This window comes from Helianthus annuus, chromosome 3, assembly GCF_002127325.2.
Source record: "Helianthus annuus cultivar XRQ/B chromosome 3, HanXRQr2.0-SUNRISE, whole genome shotgun sequence".
NCBI classification, from domain to species: Eukaryota; Viridiplantae; Streptophyta; class Magnoliopsida; order Asterales; family Asteraceae; genus Helianthus; species Helianthus annuus.
In genome coordinates, this window is record NC_035435.2 from 157,892,061 (window position 1) to 157,913,912 (window position 21,852).

The window sequence follows — 21,852 nt, forward strand, 5'->3', positions numbered from 1 at the left end:
ATATATAATAATTAGTAAACAAACAAGACATAACAACAACGACGACTCCTATAACAGTAACAATAACAATAATAATAATAATAAGGATACCTCTTCTTGCAACCGCTAGTACCCAACATATGATGGTGCAGGCTCACAAGATGAGGATGGTCTCTCGTCACGACGAAATGAAGATCCAAAGATGCTATCCAGCTCGCGTGACCTCTGTCTTTCACCAGCTCACACCTAATGATCATCATCCTCCAGACCTACAATGAAATCCGACTTGTCACCGATATTGGTGTTGGTGTGGTTGTGTGTCCCACTCTCGGACTTTTAAGTCATTACTCTGTTTCCTAATCTTGTAAAGAGTAAGAGTATATGTATAAAATAAATAAAACGTTTTGTCAAAGTGCTTGGTTATTTACAAAGTTTATATTATATCGGAAAGTCCAAAAAAAAAAAAAAAACTTAACGAACATGTGCGTTTAGGTTGTTTGAAAAACTTAAACATCACAAGTAATTAGAGGAGAACCACATTATATCTTCAACAAATTATTAAGAAAAACAAAAAGATAAAAAAGATAAAAAAGATAAAAGAAAACCTACACCATTAGTTCAGGAGCGGATTACCACAATACTGTTAAAGATCCACTATATCCACTATAGTTTAACTAGTGGATCTCCTAAAACCCAAACAAATTCCAAAACCACACTAGAAATTATGTCCAATTCTTAAAGAAAAAAAAACGCACTAGAACAATGGTCACATCTCCTAGCTAATATTAATGTTTATTTCTAACACCTTAAATTGATTTAACAGAAAGACACTTAGCAGAAATACGAACCATAAAATTCTTTCATTTAAAACTATTTAAGATACTTTGAGACCATTCTATAGATATAAAACATGTGTTACATTGTTCATTCTTTCTTATTACATTCAATAAAACACAACTTCAATTGACTAGGACCATGCCCCTGTACTATTCACGTCCTGACTTGATCTTCAACCATTACTCGCTTTGTATGACGACCTAAACAACCTGCATATACCACATAACTACTTCGTTAGATAAGGAAGTGACTTCATGCGAAACTTTTACAATGTGAGCATTGGTGAAGCTTGGGGGTCGATTTTTCTCAATTCCGAGGCGGGGGGGGGGGGGGGGGGGGAACGTATATACCTAAAAATTTCTATACGAAGGTACTATTCATAACACTACGCGTCGAAAAGTTCAGGGGGGGGGCCTCCCGCCCCAAGGAAGCTGCGCCCCTGAATGTGAGAATGACTTCTAATGAAAATCAATGTTTATATACAAATGTCTCCGCAAATTCGGATCACTTCCGGTTACAATCTTGGATCCTATCCTTCAATCCTCATGTGTTCATCCTTATATACCTGCACTTTCATTACCATTCTCATAACGATATGGTTAGCAACATTAAAATACATATGCACATTCAAATTCCCTATTCGTATAATCATAACCCGCCATCTTATCTTCCTTCATTTAGTTACAAGGCCCAACATGAAGTTTAGAATTCTATAACGGTTCTAGGCATAAACCTTGACCTCTACATATATAACAACAACATATATACACACTTATATGCTTTTATCCATTTCGGTGTAATCCACGATCAACCAACGAAGGATAACTTTACTTACAAAACCTTGATCTCTACTCCTAAAAACCGCCCCAAAGGTCTCCCCCACAAATTAAAATTGAATGATGGCTAAAAACCCTAGAAAAGACTTTAAACCTCAATTCTCGTCACCAGGGTCGTAGCCTACACCCCAGTCAGCTTGGTCTATGACCCTGGTTTTACGGACCTGGAAACTTCCAAACCCTTGTTTCTTTTGTTTCTTTGACCATTGCACCTCATTGCTCCTTTATGTTAGCCTCAAAAACACATGTTTAACCCGACTTCATGTTAACCATCTTAAAGGTCAATTTACATCATTATTGACCTGATTATCCAAACTATTTTCCATGTTGCTTAATGAACCATGCATGCCCACTAAATAACATCCCATTACCTTGTCATATTATATATTACCTATCCATTCTTATTTTCCATTCCACAATTACACCTGAACATAATGTATCAAACCAAGAGTTTAGTTCACAAGTCACTTACCTTAAATCCTGCATGTTCATGCTTGTTTCCTTGCCTTTTCTTGACCCGTTAGCCTTTTCTTGACTCGTTAGCCATTCGTGCTTGAGTCCATCTTGACATGATTCATATCCTTTCATGTCATCACATTCACATCATTGTTAGCATACACGTTCATTCATATTAGCAATCACAGCCAATCCCTATGTCACATTGACTTTCATTGGTGAATCTCTAATACACATAAGACATAGATTCATGACCACATTATTCGTAATTCAAGTAATTCAACTTATCATCATGTATCTACATAAACAATCTAACAGGTATCACATGGTCTCCCTAATCTCACAATTGTGTTACAGAGTCTATCTATGTTATTCCTACATTCGTTGACTTTGCAGAAAGTCAACTATCAAGTATATAAACTTTCAACTTAGAAGTATATGTCCATATTGATATACTAGACCATATCAATTACACCGTATGCATTACATTCGTGTGTTGTAGGACACATACAACCATGTGATCACTTAGGTACATACATACACACTTATAATCAATTCCACATAACACCATTGCTTGCGTGATTCTACGATTTGCAACACAAACTAAGGTTAGTCAATGCAACATAATGCTAACATTATTACTTGCTAGTAACTTCATATGCTCCACAATTAGCATAAATTCACTTCTTAATCACAATTGAGCAATTAATCAAACACATAGTCTACATCACACCATGCAAGCATAAGGTACAAACTCCTAATGCATATCTTTCACCAAATCATACAATCAACTCAATTTCAATATGAATCCCATCTAATACACACTCCTTATGTTATTTACTTTCGTTTTCATCAATTGCACATTCAAATCACATTATCACATTTCATTCATATGTGTCAAGTTCTTGCATAGAAATTCTCATTCTAAGATCACCTAGACATTTCATCAGTCACTTGGTGTGCATATCATATTTAAAGCACAATGTGCAACTATTTCATGCTTAATTTCTAGCTCATGGTATCAAACATCATATTTCTAACATACATCAAGTACCATTCATTTAATAAAAATTAATCATAGCAAAACATCAATTTCTTTCAATCTATTTGTCAAATTGACCAAGAATAATAATGGCTTATACCCAAAAATCAACATCCACTTCCAAACCCATGAATTCTCCTTCAAATTACTAAATTTCTACAAAATTAACATTAATTCAAGTTCTAGTCATTAGTTTCAACCAATTCTACGTGGATTCACATATCAATTATGAATAAAGCCTAAGATTTCATCATGCAATAAGTCTCTAACCAAGAATCATCATCAATTGAAATTCCATCACTTAACTTATGTTTCCAATTATTAGATCATTAGAAATCCTTTATCATGTAAACATTTGGGGGTTGAATTCCATCACGAATTTAGGATTTAAAGTGATTTAAGAGAACCATATTCTTCTCTTTTGTATATGTCGACACACACATATATCCAGAGGTTTTTATTTTGTAAAAACATAAATTCAAATTTTCAATTTCAGCCCCTCATGTTTACCATATGATCTCATTTGTCACAAACCGCATTTCCTACTTTTTAACTTATATTCTAACCAAGTTAAATAACTTGCTTAATTTATTTCATGCCATAACACAAGAAAACATACTACTAGATTAATAATTCAGGTTTTGGGGCGTTATATTATTCTAGTTTTTTCATTTGTCCAGAAGTAAATCAATTTTTTTTTGTTTTAAAAATGGTGTATTATTTGCACCCTTTCACAAATGGTATACAAATATTTTTGTTCCTAACTCAGGGTGATGAAAAAGGAGTGTGTCATGGGCTTTGGTATTTCTCACCACAATCTGGATTTCAGAAACCTAGTGTGTTGGTTTTGGTCAATTCGGACTTCGGAGCCCTAGGGTATTTATTTATTTATTTATTTATTTTTTGTATCAATTCCTAATATCGTAAGTTCGGATTGAGGTAAGAAATTCCAAAGATAATGATAGACTTATGTTTCTCGTTTAAATTTTCATCACCCTGGAGTTAGGAACTACGAAAACACCAAATGTGAAACACACAAATTTTTTATACCATTTGCAAAAAGGGTACTAAAAATAACACCATTTTCTAAATACAAATTCAAGTAAATCTCGATTACCCAAATGGTTTGATGACATTAAAATCACCAACAAGATCTAAGATTCTAGTCTTAATAAGTAGCAAGTAGCAACATCCTCGGACTTATGAAACTATGAAAGAAACCATCTTTGCCTAGACATAACCATAACACAATTAAGAAAGAACAAGTTAATAAACTATGTTGACAGGTTAACCTGTACGTATTTCCAACAATTGCAAAACTGAAAAAAAAAATAATAGTAAATAAATAAGCTATATTTATGAGAACGATTTGCCTAATATAAATGAAAGGAATTTAGCCCTTCGATATAGAGTAGATCGCTCACGCAATTATGACACTGGAACCACTAATTAACGATGCATTTTCATATCTTTTCCCTTGTTGGACTTGTTCTACGAAACCCAATTCCCATCCTTATTTTGTACCACGTCAATTCATTTACTAAATAAACATGTTCTTCAAGAAAATATTGGAGAGAATAGCATATATAGCTAGCTAGATTATATATTATATTCCATCATTTATATGTATATCTATTCATAAACAGTAGCATTAAATTATCCAATAAAGTAAGCAAGTAAATCTGTGGGAGCTACAGATTGCTTTAAGATGAGAATACTGTTAACATGTAATAGCATTAGAAGGTCATCTATATGTAACAACAGCTGGCTCATCTGAACGGGCCTAAGACACACACCAGGTCCAGGACCAGCAGGACCAGGACCAGGACTAGGACTATGTACATACATAGACATGATCCCACATGCAAACAAAATAGTATAAATGTTGCATATATGAGCTTTGCTTTTGGATGACAATAACAAACTCAGTATGTTTGGTTAACTAACATCACCCTTTTCTTTTCTCTAATTAAATTAGTTCCATGCTATTGTTGTAGTAAACAAAAAGGGAAAGAAACTATATATTTGCGCATCTGATCGAATCGAAACAAATACAAAGACCGCGCGAGAAGGATTATAAGTCATATCCCCAACCAACTTAACATGCGCTACAAACTATTTATGCCTTAGTATGTTTCCGTTATTTAGATTATAACCAAAAGATTTTTTGAACGTCCAACAAAGCCCGACCACCTGGGTACACCCATAGGTAAAGGGCCACCTACGCCCAGGATTGTAGACAATGCTAGTGACTGGATCTGTCACCAATTCCAGGGGAAACCCCCCGCCCTAAGGCCTACTGTGGTAAAACGCCTGACTCGCGCATGGCATTTTATTGCGAACGAGACTCTAGCCGGTGACCTCTTCTAGAGAAAGTCATTTGGATACCGCTAAACCACTACCTCTTTGGTTATAACCAAAATATTTGTTTGTTGAACTCAGTTGTCCACTTGTTGACCTGCCCTGACAACATACAATGTGTAGAATTTGAATTTCGACAAATGAACAAGGTAAAGGATCACTACAAGGAAAAAGGGTTTTAGCGGCGACAAAAGTCACCGCTAAAGATCCCCGACGTCGCAGCTGAAATATGTTGTCGCCGCTAATGGTGGCGTCGATAATGCCATGTTTTTCCTGTAGTGGGAGGAGTTAATGTAGTGAATGGTTGTATGACATCTAAAGAGGAAATTATACTCATTAACTCATGCTAGAATGGTAATTAAAGTTGAAATATTGATAAGTGTATATAATAAGTACAACTTAATAAATTTAAACCAAAACTTTTACATGCTTTTAAATTAAAGTAACCTTAAATGATAAGTTGCCCTAGCAAATTCTTTGAGAGAGAAAGATCATTGTTTACTTTAAACTGCTATTAATTATTAGCCAAGTGGGTTGGTTTTGTTTCTTTTTCCTGTAATACTCATGGTCCTCTTCCAAAATTAACTTCTTGTTGAAGATTTTCAAAACATATGTGAACCCCAGAAGTTCAATAAACCCCATCTCTGTAGAATTGTACCATAAATGAGTAGAACCCTTCCAAGACAGACAACTTTATTTGTATAGCTTGATTCCAATCTACACCCTCAAAACCACCCCTTATCTTCTTCTTAATTCTTAATTCATCTCTGTAACTCTTTCTTGTTTAACTCATCTCCACATCTAGATCTGCAGCTAGCTGCACAAACATAAAGTCAATGAATTTTATGGGAAAGATCACTGGTGGCACTAGTGGGGAGGAGAAACAAGAAAATGAACAAGAACAACAACCACCCACATCAACTCCACTCTTGTTAACTTCTTCTTCTTCTTTTTATCATCACCATCCGCACCACCACCAAGAACCCTTCTTTTCTCCACCGTCCTACACCCACCACCACCACGGTTGGCTCCCAGACGGTGGCGAACCTTCGTCGAATCAAACCGACGAAGGCGGTTACAATTTGGTGGAAAGAGAACACATGTTTGACAAAGTAGTAACTCCAAGTGATGTCGGTAAGCTAAACCGGCTTGTGATCCCAAAACAACATGCTGAAAGGTACTTTCCATTGGATTCTTCAACCAACTACAAGGGCCTTTTGCTTAACTTTGAAGACAGGAGTGGAAAGCTATGGAGATTTCAATACTCCTACTGGAACAGTAGTCAAAGCTATGTTATGACCAAAGGTTGGAGCCGGTTTGTTAAGGAGAAAAAGCTTGATGCTGGAGATATTGTTTCTTTTCAAAGAGGTGTAGGTGTTACTGCTAAAGATCGGTTGTTTATAGATTGGAGAAGACGTGTAAACCCTTCAACACCATCACATAACTTATCTGCATCATCTGATCTATCTTTCTTGTTTCAAAATCCTAACTTTATCCACCCTTGTAATCCACTTGTGTTGCAATCTTTTCCGGCTAGGAGAAACCCTAATAGTTTTATGCTTCATGCTCCAAATGGAAACCCTAATTGTACTAGTTCTAGATCTGGTTACTTTGGACAACAACAACAACAACAACAACAAGGTGGGTTTGGAATTACACCACAATTACAACAGTTTGGATTAGGGTTTGATCCACAACCACCTGTTGTTGTTCAAGAATCAACTGATCATTCAACTCCACCAGTTCATGGGAAAGTATCGGGTAAAAGACGGCTCCGGTTGTTTGGGGTTAACATGGATTGCGTGTTCTCGGAAGATGGAGCAGATGAAAACGCCACAGTTGACAGTTCGTCCTCGTTTTCTACGATCCCTTACTTGCAATTGAAGCCTGATTATGGAGGAGAAAGTGAATTTGATCAAAGTGCAATGTTAACAGCTTCTTCTGCTCATGATTTCAACATGATTGCAAACTCAACAGTTTCTAATATGTCTTTGGATTTGAAGATGTGACACACTGAAGCTGAAATGAAATATGAAGTCAAATAAAGATGATTAAGCACCCGGATGTTGAAGCTCAAACCTATTATAATTTGAGGTACTATAAGTTCCAAGATTGTAGGTACTTCATGATATTAATTATTCTAGTTCATATTGTGGACAATTTTCCAGTGAAATTCACTTACAGAACTTCTTGCTATTACTATGATATTGGTTATATATTACGTTGTATGTATGATTATTGATATTATTATTAAGTGCTAACAACTCCTTGAATCCATTGAGCCTTCATTTTCAACTAGAACACAACAAATAACTTGATCATTTCTAAACTATTTACCCTCTACAATATTGAAGTTTTTTACAAGATTTGATTATCTAGTTAAGAACATATGATATGATATATGGTGGACTTTAAGTAACCAAGTTGTTGGAATGAATGTATGTGGATGATTAAAGTGAATTGTTTATTATCCAATGGGTGGGCGCAGTTTTTGTTTTGATTTAATAAAGGAAAGGAAATGAAGATGAAATAAGTGTGCAGACTTTTAACCGATGAGAGTACAATGAGAAGGAGAATGATCGAAGAAAGGTATAGATCGGTCAGATAAACACAGTAAATGGGCCTTCTGTTCGTATGTTTATTTATTACCTTTTGTAGGTTCGTTGCTCTTGTCGCTGCCACTGTCCACTGCAACACCTTCGTTGGAAGGTAGCTCCTATTCGCAGGTACTCTAATACTCCTCTCTCTCTCTCTCTCTCTTCCTGCCATAACACAGATAAAAGTTTTCCTGTGTGTGTGTTTGTGTGCCAACATCTAATCAATAAGAGTTATATAAGAGATGAGTTGTAAAAGAACTTTACAGCGAAAAGATATGATAGTTTCTTAACATTATCAATTTATCATATCTTATATAGTGAGTCATAAAACAATTTATATAAAACTGTATCATATATACAATAAAGCTTGATGACATAAACTTAGCTAAGTAAGCACAAGACTTCTAGCTTAGGGTAAGCACAAGACTTCTAGCTTAGTGTTTAGACTTCACGTCACAACTCCTCTCTCCTCAACAGTTTTTCTGCTACTTGCTTTTTATCGCCACAAATTGTCAAATCACTGAAATTGCAGCACGCTTTTGTACGTTTTCCATGTCACAACTAATTTTGAAATTAAATTAAAAGAAAAAACCTAACTAAAATTTAACAAGGGGCCCGCCTCTCTCTCTCTCTCTCTCTATCCCCTTGTGGCAAGAGTGGCAAAGGTTTAAGACATTAACCCACCTTGGTGCAACCTCCTTGCCAATCTCCACCTTGCCGCGACTTGCCACACCCCCATGGTGTGGTATGCTTCTCATACTTCTCATGTCACACCATATAAAAACCATCTTGCCAAACCCACTACTCCCTCCACCTTTAGCGGTATCAAAGTTACTCACCGTGAAATTAATGATTCAAACCATAAGGTGAACAAACGTGTAGATTTAACATTAGGATTAGGAGATGTATGAGTTATTCAATAAAAAAGAGCTACTTAAGAATGTAAAATTAGAGCATAAAGGGCACATGCCAAGAATTTTGATACAACACCTCATGATCATGAACTTGTGGTAAATACACAACTACGTGCCACCTTGTAAATGTATTGTACGTTGCTCGGCAGGTCGACCCACATTCGGTTTTATTCTTACCTATGGACATTTTGGTTACTCTTTAAAAAGATGTACTAGTCTGTAGTAACTATATATAACTTCTACTCTAGAATTTAAATTTAAATCTAACTTATAATAAATGACTACAAATAATTCCATGTGGCATTATCTCCTTCAACCTAATAAATTTCATTTATATTTGTTTAACAATTTCTTTTAATATTAATATTAATTAATAACCAATATATAGATATTACTTATTTTTATCCTTATCTTTATCTTTATCTAAAATTAATAAATAAGTTCAATTTTGCAATTTAGACCCTTTGTCTTTTTACTTTTAACCCAAAGTTTTTCATATTTTGCAATTTAATACCAACTCTTTTTTATTTTCAATTTTGGTTCACCATACTTTTCATCTTTTCCAAGTTTTTCGTTCATTCTAAATTTTGTGAGTTAACGCACCGCAACGTACGTGTGGGGTTCAACATTTTTACATATATTTTTCCCGTTTGACTGGCCCGTCGCGTCACGTCTATTTTTCTGCGTTTGGCAAGTTCGTCCAACACGCGAGTCCTGGATGAACTTAGTTATTTTTTCTATGTTTTACATTTCGGTTTAATTTCTCAGCTACGAGCGTGCGTGATTCAAAGATTTTACGTCTGCTTTTCGTTCGGTGTTATTTTTTCCTGTTTTTATTTATTTTGTTTTTACGAGCTTTTCCTGTGTTGGTGATCGCTGACAATGGTATAGTATTACTACTACTTAATACACTTTATGACAACTGCTGCAACGCAGGGGCTTAATACTAGTTTATAATATAATAGTTATACTGTAGTGTAACTAAGCAATTTATATACACGTCCATAACTTTTTTAGTTAATCAAGTACTATTATGTGTTGTTATTTAGCTATTTTGATTTTCAAGTTCTTAAATTTTTTTAAAATATATTATTTTGAAGTAACAATAAAATTCATAAATAATTTTTTTTAACATATTTCTCACACACACACATATATATATATATATATATATATAGGGTGGAGTTATTGTAAAAAAGACCAAAAGTGTGAGAAAGGTAAGAAAGAATCTCAACCATTAGATTAAAATTAATTGAAAAGGGTAGGATTGTAAATGCATTAACAAATTTAAATATGGTAATCCTTGATTTAAGGATTTGGAGAGAGAAAATCCTTAATTTAAGGAATTATAACCGTCCAGAAATATAACACCATTCAGAGCATATTCATACATGGTGTTTTAAATATAACACAATTTAGAAAAAATATAACACCATTCAACACAAATATAACACCATTCAGCACAAAAAAACACCATTCACACAAAAAAAAAACATCATTCAGCACAAAACATAACACCATTCAGCACAAAAAACACCATTCACACAAAAATAACATCATTCAGCACAAAATTTAACACCGTTCAGCACAAAAAAACACCATTCAGCACAAAAAAACACCATTCAGCAGTAAATAAAATAAACACCATTCAGTACAAGAATATAACACCATTCAGTAAAAAAACACCATTAAGAAAAAAAAAACACCATTCAGAAAAGAAAAAAACACCATTCAGTACACAAAAATAACACCATTCAGTAAAAGAAAAAAACAACACATCTGCATCATCTTCTTCACTTCCGGCACCACCACTGCCACTTCCGGCACCACCACTGCTGCACCACCAATAATTGTCCTACCACTGCTGCCGGAAATCAACATCGCCCGTCGGACATCAAACATCGGACCGTAATTCCCCATCGGACATCAACATCGCTGGCGCCGGCCTTCGTCCTCAGTCGTCTTCTTCATTCTCTGATCACCACCCTTCACACCGGAATCGGACATCAACATCGCTGGCGCCGGCCTTCGTCCTCAGTCGTCTTCTTCATTCTCCGATCACCACCCTTCAACATCGGAATCGGACATCAACATCGCTGGAATCGGACATCAACATCGCTACTCAAGAAGAAAGAGAGAGAAAGAGGTAGTGCGATTGGAGAGAGAGAGAGAGATTATAGGGATTTTGATTACAGTTACCTATTTTGAATGGATCTAAAAGACTTTATTACCCCTATAATTTTCAATTCAGTCCAAAAAATAAAACAAATTTTACAATTTGGTCCCTATTAATCTAAACCATTAGATCAAAAATCTAATGGTGTAGGTTCTTTCTTATCTTTCTCACACTTTTAGTCTTTTTTACAGGATCCTTTACCTATATATATATATGTGTGTACATAAACAGCCTTTATTTAACAATAATATAAAATGATATAAATATATAAAAATGATAAGTTATGAAATATAACATATAGGATCCCGTTAAATAAACTCTAAAAAGTAATATGTATTACATGGCGTGTAAAGGAAAGTTGTATAAAAGATTATATGCTATATGATAAATTGATAATTCATAATTCCCTAAACTTTCTATTGTTAGAATAAACTATTGATGCTCTTTGGCTTTAGGTATGGTTTAACTCTCCTCAACTCTATTTAGGTACGACATTGGGGATCGGCAGAGGGCCGTTCCCCCTTTAGCCACGTCCCACACCGCCCCCTTGGGGCCGTCCTTGGCACTTCCGTCGGATATGTGACGCCTGAGACGGGGCAAGCTGGTGGCCCCCCATGGCAGCTTCTCTCTCATCCTTATATATATATATATATATATATATATATATATATTAATATATTATTAATAGTGAGGTAGTCTTGGCTAGTCCCCACACCCTTGGGTAGTTCCCAAAGAGACTATCCTCCTCTCGTGATTATGTGGCGCCTACATGGCGGGTAGTCCTTTGGAGACTATCCTCCCCCATACCCAATGGTCTTATTCATTTTTCTCATATCACTTCACTTTACTTTAAGAAAATGGTCTAATCCCGTTAACTCCATCCAATATTATTTTTAATGGTTTTTGGTTTAAAAAAAATAAAAATTTAGTTCAGTCTCTTAACATCTAGTTAACATGTTAACAAGTAACATCTTTAACGCTCCTTAACACAAGAAGACTGTTATATGCAATGCTAGTTAACATGTCATGTCAGTTTTAACGCCCCATATGTTAGACTAAGGGGAGTGGAGCATCCTTTTGATGGGGCGTCTTGCGACACGTGGCGCCACGTCATATTAGAGGATTTTGACCAAAAAAGGGGGAGTGGGGCAACCTTGCTGGGTGGGGCGTCTTGCGACACGTGGATTGATTTATTTTGTCTTTTTTTTATGTAAAAGATATAAAAAAGTCCTATTTTTTTATAAAAGTACTGATCAAAGTAAATAAAAACTAATACTTCAATAAAAAATTACTTCAATAAAATAAAAAATACATCAACTAAAAAAAAAATACATCAACAAAAATAAAAAAATACAATCAACAAAGGTTATATTTTTCTCGAATTTCTTGCTTCATTTGTTCGGCTAAAGCGAGCTCGGCTCCAGTAAGGTCGTGTCATGTCGGGGTTATTTAAAATGTTTGGGTCCGCCATATCGGGTTGTGGATTGGAAGATTGTGTATTTTGGTTGAAAGGAGGGATGTTGTGGGGATACATTTTGATGAGTTGATAGAAGATTGGTATAAATTTTGATGAGTTGAGAGAAGATTGTGGTAAAAATGTGTTTGATATGTGGTATTATTTATAAAGGTGGGATGTATTAAAAAAAAAATAAAAAACTTCAGCCAAACTATCCGTTGCCAACGGATATATGCATGGGAAATGAAAAAGTTGGGACAATCTGCTGGAGACGGACTGGAGGGGGACGCCACCCAAGACGCCAAGGGGGCGGTGTTCCAGGCGACTCCGGACGACTCGGGTGGGGGAGTCGCCCCACTCCCTTCAGTCTTAGGATACACACCTTTACCGTTAGGAAGAAAAAAATCCTGTTCATTAATCTTACATCACTTTCATAATTACATCTTCTATTAATAAAGACATGACAAGAGAGGCAGTTATTTTTCACAATTACATCTTCTATTAATAAAGACTTGACAAGAGAGGCAGTTATTTAATAAGCTCAAAGAAACTTAAAATTACGAGATTCGGACATGAGGCAATTTAGGGTAAATTACACTTTTCGTCTTTTATGTTTGTAGCGGGTTGCAATGGATGACCTTTAACTTTAATAATTACAGTCACAATCCTTTATTTGCAAAACCTGTTACACCTTAGGTCCTTTGACCCTAACCTAGTTAAAACTTTCAGTTAAGTGAGGTAATGTGCAACCTATATGAGGGCAAAACAGTCATTTAAAACAAAAAAAAATGTCAAATTATAAACCTAAACCATATCGTCTCCATTGTGCTCTCTTCTCTCTCCCCTATAGTGCAACTCAAAACACAATCCCTTCAAATCAACCAAATCCCAATCCCTGCAAATCAAACACAATCAAATATGTCGATAAATATTTGTCAAACATGTTAAGTTTGACACAATAATATTAATAGTAAAAGAAATGCTTACATCATTAGACTCCTCGTCTTCTTTTTCCTCTTTCTTTGGCTCTCGGCAGCGGCTGCAGGTGCTGCCTTACCACCGTCACCATCTGCAGCAGCAACTGTAACACCGCCAATTTCCGTTCCAGATGCAATGAGTTCAGTGATGTCTTTTCACTTCCCCCAATTTCACCGTCCATCGACAACCTAAATCGTCTCCAATTTCTGTCAATTTCGCCACAGCTGAACGAACGACATCGTTTTCAACCAGATCTCAATGGATTACTAATCAATCTTCACTCTACGATGTGCTCGGAATTAAATCGGAGCCGATGCGGTGGAGATCAAGGCGGCGTACTGGAGATTAGCCAGAGTTTTGCATCCTGATGTCGGAAACTGTGATTCATCGGCTGATGAGTATATGAAAGTGCATTCTTGCTTGTTTGGATCTGGGTATGTAAAGAGAGAGAGTACAGGGATGGTTTAGGTTTATATTTTTGACATTCTTTTTTTTAATGACTGTTTTGCCCTCATATGGGATGTACATGACCTCACTTAAATGAAAGTTTTAACCAGGTTAGGGTTAAAGGACCTAAGGTGTAACAGGTTGTTCAAATAAAGGATTGTGACTACAATTATTAAAGTTAAAGGTCACCAATTGCAACTCGCTATAAACATAAAGGACGAAAAGTGTAATTTACCCGGCAATTTATACCAAAACTCAATTGACGTCATCAGTGGTCACTATTTTTTTCTAAGGCTAGAGGGTATGGTGATGGTCCTCCCTTGGAGGATGATCCGCCACGTAGGCCACATCATAGTCCTCCCAAGGATGGTCCATCCCATAAAACTAGAGGGTATGGAGGATGGTCCTAGATGATCCTACCCCACCACTTTTATGTTTTTTATTTTTTTTAATCTTCTACTTTTTTTTTTAACATTTAACAAATAAACTGACAAAATATTTTCATTAATATTGAAAACACATTACATAAACTTAAATAAAAAAATAGACTTAAAAAAACATAAACTTAATAAAAAAAACATAAACTTAATAAAAAAACATATACTTAAATAATTTGATGCTTCTTCATGATGTCGGTTTGTAGTTTTTCAACATCAAACGTTTCGGCTCGGGATACTCATCGACATCCATCGTTATTAAAAGCACCCCGCATCGGGTTCGGTTGGAGATTAAAAGCACCACGCATCATCATTTGTTGAAGGGCTTGATTTTGAGAGAATTGGTTCGGTGAGTGTTGGAATGCGGCAAAGGCATTTGACGAATATTGAGAGAATTGGTTCGGTTCGAGCGTCGGATAATATCCCGGAACCTAGAAAACATTCGGTTGGGTCGGGTTGTTGGGATTGTTCGGGTTATTGGGGACGTCCGGGTTGTTGAAGGGATCCATGGTAGAATATAAGTTTATAAAAGTGGAAGATGATTTATAAAAAATAATGGGAGAGAGATGAGAAAAAGGGGTTAAAACGGTGAATGGAGGTGAAAAAATGGTTGAAATTTATATATTTTGGGATTTATGACCGTTGCCTTTTAAGTTTAAATTGGAAATTAATTTTTTTTATTTAACGGTAACTTTTGAAGAGGGGGGCCCACTTTTTTGGATCATCGCCAACGTCTTAAGGACGACGGAGAGGACAGGATGGGGGGGTGGTGTTTCGCCGGCGCCGAACCTCGACGGGGATGGGGACGGACCCCATACACTACAGCCTAATGCTAACCACACATAATCTAGTATTTAAACGGAACAACCTAGGTTATATTCTCCCATATATGGTTGTTGTTATTGTTGTTGTTGTTATTATTGTTGTTGTTGTTGTTATTATTGTTATTGTTGTTGTTGTTGTTATTTTTTAATTAAATAAAAGTATTGTAATTTTTATGTCTTGATCAATAAGCCAGGGTCCAATAGTAGATTTATGTGTATCCTAGGGGGTGTACGGGCTACCCTTCAACTTTCTTGACGAAGTGCACAATACCCTTGAATATACGGTAGAAAAAAATCTCCTCACTTTATAAATCTGTGGTAAAAATTTATCTGAATACTCCCAAATTTCTTTAAATCCACCACTACTAGGATCCATCACACATCTGAATTCAGTACACTACAACATGGCAGTCCAAAAACCAGGGTTCATACTTATATTCTCAAATAAGTGTCAATCCATATAGTGTCGTGAGTGAGGTTGACCGTAGACTATAATTTCGGGTTCGTAGAAAATGTTGGAATGCTAGTAGAAGCTATGAGGATGAAGTAAACTATGAAAACGAAATAATCAGGATGCACAACATGTGAATTACAATACTAAAAGATATTGAGTAAACTGCCATTTTGGTCTCTGAGGTTTGGTCACTTTTACCGTTTTAATCCAAATCTAAAACCTTTTAAATCTAGGTCCCTGTGGTTTCATTTTTATTGCCATTTTAGTCCAAAAATCAAATTACCTCTTATTTGACTATTAAAAGGTGGTTATTTTGTCTTTTTCTTTAGGGGCAAAATTGTCCATCTCAATTTATTATAACATATTAATAATTAAATTAATTATACTTAATTCATTTACCCTAATAAATATACAGAAGATTATATTGCCCCCAAATAACTTCATCTTATCTTAATTCCCTACCCTCATAACTTCATCTTCCCCTAAAATCGCCCACTGCGATCATCTTGCCAAGACAATTATCTTCTCCAATGGATGATTACGAGGATTTTAGCTGCTATGAAAGAAGAGTACTGCAAAAAACATTTGTGATAAATGTCTGGAAGCGGTATGGTTGAATAATTCTATCATTTTCCCAAATTGATTCAGTGTATAAAGGGTTTCGTCGTGTGAATATTGGATAAAGTTATAAGGTGTGTGTTTACTTCAGACCTAAAAATGAAAAGTTGTCATCCATAAGTTGGAATGCAACATGAGTGTTTATGTCACCCAAAAATTGGGTCGTCAAGAAGGACATTTCTACAAACAAAATGACACATAATTCAGCTTGGAAACACTTAAATCTGTGTGTGATCTTTACTCAATTTTTAAATCATACATACTGACTTGTTCAATTATAGGGTTCTTTCTTTCCCTGATGCCACAACAAATAGTCACCTACAAATGGTGATTCGTGCTTAATCATTTCATTATTCAGATCAGTGTTGTAAAGTCAACCGATTCAATTTTACCTAATTGTTGCAGCGATGCAATCGACGACCTGGGTTTTGTGTTGTCCAGGATGTTCTCAGTTGGGTTGGGGCTCCACATGTGCAAACCACCATTGTCGTTGTAGGGGAGAAGATCAAGAAGATTGTTGTGGGATTAGAGTTTGGTGTGTGGCGATTTCGGGGGAGATTATTTGGGGAAGATGAAGTTATTTGGGGGCAATATAATCTGCTGCTGTGTATATTTATTAGGGTAAATGAATTAAGTATAATTAATTTAATTATTAATATGTTATAATAAATTGAGATGGACAATTTTGCCCCTGAAGAAAAAGACAAAATAACTAGCTTTTAATAGTCAAATAAGAGGTGATTTGATTTTTGGACTAAAAGGGTAATAAAAGTGAAACCATAGGGACACAGATTTAAAAGGTTTGATATTTGGACTAAAAAGACAAAAGTCACCAAACCTCAGGGACTAAAATGGCAGCTTACTCAAAGATATTACATACTTTTAAGCTTGGGGCATGAGGAAATATCAAGTTATTCAATTTAGTGAGGTGTTGCATATGTCCTTTGAAAGTGCTTCCAACCAATTATAGCAAATGTAGCTCCTCATATCGAGCCTCGGGTTGATGAATATGATCCCGGTTACATCCTGGCATTTCGACAGTTTTTCATGGCTACCATAGTTCTAAGTATATATAAAATGACAACTAATAGTTTTAATAACCTTTTCAAAATGTACAAACGCTTTTGAAAAAGGTTCATTCGATCACATACCTAAATTTTGGTTTTACCTTATCTACATGTGAATATTTGATTGGTTACTAAGAACACAAGGATGTTTGCAATATAACGAGAATCACATAATTTGTTGTGCGGTCGGTTCCATGAGAGGAAACCTTTCCAAATAAGTATTTGAAAACAGAAACTAAAAAAGAAATAAGAAATAAGAATTGAAGTCGAGTTAATTTGGGAAATCTTTTGAGATTGGTCCAATGGTCCACTGAGCAGTATACTCTATAAAGCTGAACATGCATGTTCTTCTCTTTTTGATAAATTCAATTCAATTAATAATAATACGTACTTTTCTTTTAACATAGTTTATTTATTGCTATGATCAAGCTAGAGATATATGGGAAATCATCAGCGAGATAATCTTTCGGTAAGAAAGGAATTAAAGCATGCAATTCATTATCGTCTGCGCATGTATCACCTTTGCAAAGATTATATATAGAAAAATTATGTAGACATTTTATCTTGTTGGATTTAATGTATTGATTGGAGAAATTAATCTAATCACAATTTTTGTTGAACGGCGAAATTTCATCGTGTAAAATGGTCAGGGTCGGTCCTAGAATTTTGGAGGCGCAAAGCGAATTAAAAATTTGAGGCCCTTTTTAATTTTTTTAGGCTCGTAATTTCGGTTTGTATCTAACATGAAATATATTAGGAAGAAACTTATAAAACACTTAACCATTATATAAACTAGACGATTTCTTTAATCATATAAGGTGTTGAGATCTAATACATAAATCAAATTAGATTATGTGTGAAAGGAATTAAAACATACTACTTATTTTAAGGGTGTACGGGGCGTCTTCGGGGAGTGAATTGGTGAGGCCTTTCCCCGATCGGGAACACCGCCGCCATCACCGCGGGGTCCCGATTCGGGGTGGGTTTTGGGTGTGGGTTCACCGCGTGAAGATGGCACAAGTTTCGAAAGGGACCGTTGACAAACGGTTAAATTTAAAAAAAAAAAATTCAATTTTTTTTAAACAATATATATCTAACCAACCTAATTCATTTTTTTTTACCACATTCACAACTCTCAAACCCACACCAAAACTCTCAAACTCAAATCTTTCAAACACAAAATGGATTCCAAGCTTCCGTTTCTTTCTACCCTACCCGACTTTCCCGATGATGGAGATGCATCGTCAAGCGATAGTAGCTTAATTTTTTTCCAAAATCTCATCCAACAAGCGGAGCTACTAGACACGGCATCGTCTAGTAAAAAAAATTATGTCCGTCGAGATCGTGTGGGGGGCCACGAGACACTCATGGCCGATTATTTTGATGAAAATCCAAAATTTAATGAAGATACTTTTCGTCACAGGTTTCGTATGTCCAAGTCTTTGTTCCTAAAAATTGTTAGTGACGTGGAAGCGTATGACGAGTGGTTTCAAGAAGGCTTAGACGGGAGAATGAAGAAAAGCTTTACACCGTTGCAAAAGGTTACTTCGGCAATTAAACAACTTGCAACCGGTAACCCACCAGACGAGGGGGACGAGTATTTAAATATGTCTGAAAGGACCTCTCGTGAGTGCCTTGAATATTTCTGCGAGACGGTATGTAAAAGGTATGGCGGTGAATTCCTACGTAGACCAACGAGCCACGACATCGCGCTATTGTATCAGGCTCATGAGGAGAGGCATCACCTACCTGGTATGTTAGGGAGTCTAGATTGTACACACTTCGTCTGGAGAATGTGCCCCACAGAATTGCGTGGACAATACATGAGAGGCGATCATCAATACCCGACGGTTATGTTAGAAGCGGTAGCGTCTCAAGATTTGTGGATTTGGCATGCTTTTTGTGGGCCAGCGGGTTCACAAAACGACATCAACGTGCTGCAACAATCTCCGTTATTTCTTGCTCAACGAAACGGAACGACGCCAAATTGTCCATTTCAAGTGAACAACCACTTATACAAACGCGGGTATTATCTTACTGATGGGATCTACCCTACCTGGTCCGTGTTTGTGAAGTCTTTTCCATATCCACACGACCCGAACGAAAAAAAGTTCAAGAGGCAACACGAGGCCGCAAGAAAAGATGTGGAACGGGCGTTTGGTGTGTTAAAGTCGAAGTGGGGAATACTAAATCGTCCAATGCGTTCGAAAACGGTGAGAAAGATAAGGTCCATCGTGTATACGTGCCTTATTTTACACAACATGATTATAAAAGACGACGGAAGGGCGATAGCACCGGTTCATATTCAAGATCCTCCAGTCGAACCCGTCTTCGATGATACAGCCTATACGGAGCTCATTGACGAAGACACGCATTGGAGGCTAAAACACGATCTCGTTGAGCATCTCGGAAGTTTAGATTTGCCTCACCTTGAAGTTGATTCGGACGACGAGTAGTTTGTTTTTATATTTTTCTAGGTTGAATGTATTTTTTTTTCTAGTTCGAATGTTTTTTTTTTAATTTAATGAAATGTCTTTTATTTAATTTTTATTTTTATTAATCTTTTTTTAATTTGTAAACATGCATTATTTTAGAAAAAAAAAAAAAAACCAACTCCCCTAATAGGGGAGTGCCGCCATCAAAAAGGGGTATTAGGGGAGTGTTAGAGGGGAGTTGACGTGGCTTATTCTGGTTGGTTACGTGTAAGAGGGGGGACTCACCTATTAGGTGAGCACCCCTTACACCCTAAGTATACTATTGTTATTAGTTAGAAACGATTTCTTTTTAAAATAAAACTTTACATGGACGTATCATATTAAAAATTGTGTGGACAAAATATTTTAGCTTATTAAATTAAGAGAGTTGATTAAAAAAGATGCATTTATAACCCTTTATTAAAAGAGCGAGTGAGATGATTAATAATTTTGAAAATGGGTAGTAGGTGGGATTCGAACCCATAATATTCCTTTTTTATAAATATAGATTTATTCTTTTTAATTTTGGAGGCTCTAAGCTGTCACCTAGCCCAATTACACTAACGAGCCGGCCCTAAAAATGGTGCTCTTCCCAAGAGGTTGAGAGTGTGAGTCTCGTAATGAAGAATGATGTATACTTATAAGTAGATTAGATTGTTGTTTAAAAACAAATAGAGTTAACCGCCGTAATCCATCCCCCCCCCCCCCACACTTGAGGTTTAGGCACTTTTTTTGCTACTTTCATTCAAAATAAGATTTTTTTTTTTTTTTTTGTAACTAAACCCCCGTCGTTTAATTTTTGTTATTATTTCCATCCAAATCACTAACTCAGTTAAAATGTATCTTTAACTTATGGACGGTTTTGCCAATTATCAAACCTCAGGGACGATTTTAACAATTTACCCATTCATTATTTTGTTTTTTATTTTTAATCTTTAAATAAAAATAATTATAAATATAACATATATACATATACACACACAGTTATATGTATACACTTATTTTTTAATTTTCTTTTTTACCTTTAAATATAAAATAATAATAAATTAATTATAATATATATACACACATACACCATACACATCCTTTCTCTTCTATCATTCTCTCTTATACCCCTCCACCTCCATCACCTCCACCGCAACAAGCACCATGTCTATCTTAGCACTCGTACCTTATCTTCCATCGTCGACCCGTCGCACCAAACATCAATAACACCCATCTCTCCCGTCGTACCAAACATCATTAATTTATCATTATTTGTATTTAAAGGTGAAAAAGAAAATTAAAAAAAATAAGTGTGTGTATATATAAATGTGTGGTATATGTATACATATTATATTTATAATTATATTTATTGCTTTTTATTTAAAGATAAAAAAGAAAAAAATAAATGGGTAAATTTCCAAAATCGTCAATGAGGTTTAGAATTGCTAAAATTGTCCATGAGAGTTAACGATACATTTTAACTGAGTTACTGATTTGGATGGAAATGACAACAAAAAATTAAATGTTTGGGGCCCCGTGACAAAAAATTCTTATTTTGATGAAAATGGTAAAAGTGTTCAAACTCAGGGATGATTTTGACATTTAACTCAAATAAATATTAGGACTTTGGGATGTTTAAAAATCTTTTATCTCCTCCGTATCTTAGAGATAATAAACAGTATTAGCATAACCACAAAAATCATTGGCAAATACTAGCTTATCATATAAAAGGTGTGATTTCGAAGGAGAGGTTAAAGCTCTTGCTTCTGTTTCATAAGGATGAAGTAAAATATCCCCGCCTCTTTACCTATTGAAGATCATGGTGATCAAATGACATGATCGAAGAACATTCGGAAATGTATACAAATTTGACCTAAGAAATTAGAGCGATTAAAAAGAGTAGACATGATTTTT

The 21,852-nt window shown here is 35.6% G+C and overlaps 1 protein-coding gene across 1 annotated transcript; it reads left to right on the top strand.

Moving 5' to 3' along the window:
- The first annotated feature begins 5,970 nt into the window (after positions 1-5,970).
- On the top strand, positions 5,971-7,707 carry LOC110930219 (B3 domain-containing transcription factor NGA1). Its single transcript, XM_022173469.2, has one exon. The coding sequence runs from the start codon at positions 6,348-6,350 to the stop codon at positions 7,518-7,520; it is 1,173 nt and encodes a 390-aa protein (XP_022029161.1). The 5' UTR covers positions 5,971-6,347; the 3' UTR covers positions 7,521-7,707.
- Positions 7,708-21,852: the final 14,145 nt, after the last annotated feature.

What these genes read in the sequence shown, in the direction of transcription:
- LOC110930219 (XM_022173469.2), top strand. Translation starts at nt 6,348, where the DNA reads ATGAATTTTATGGGAAAGATCACTGGTGGCACTAGTGGGGAGGAGAAA.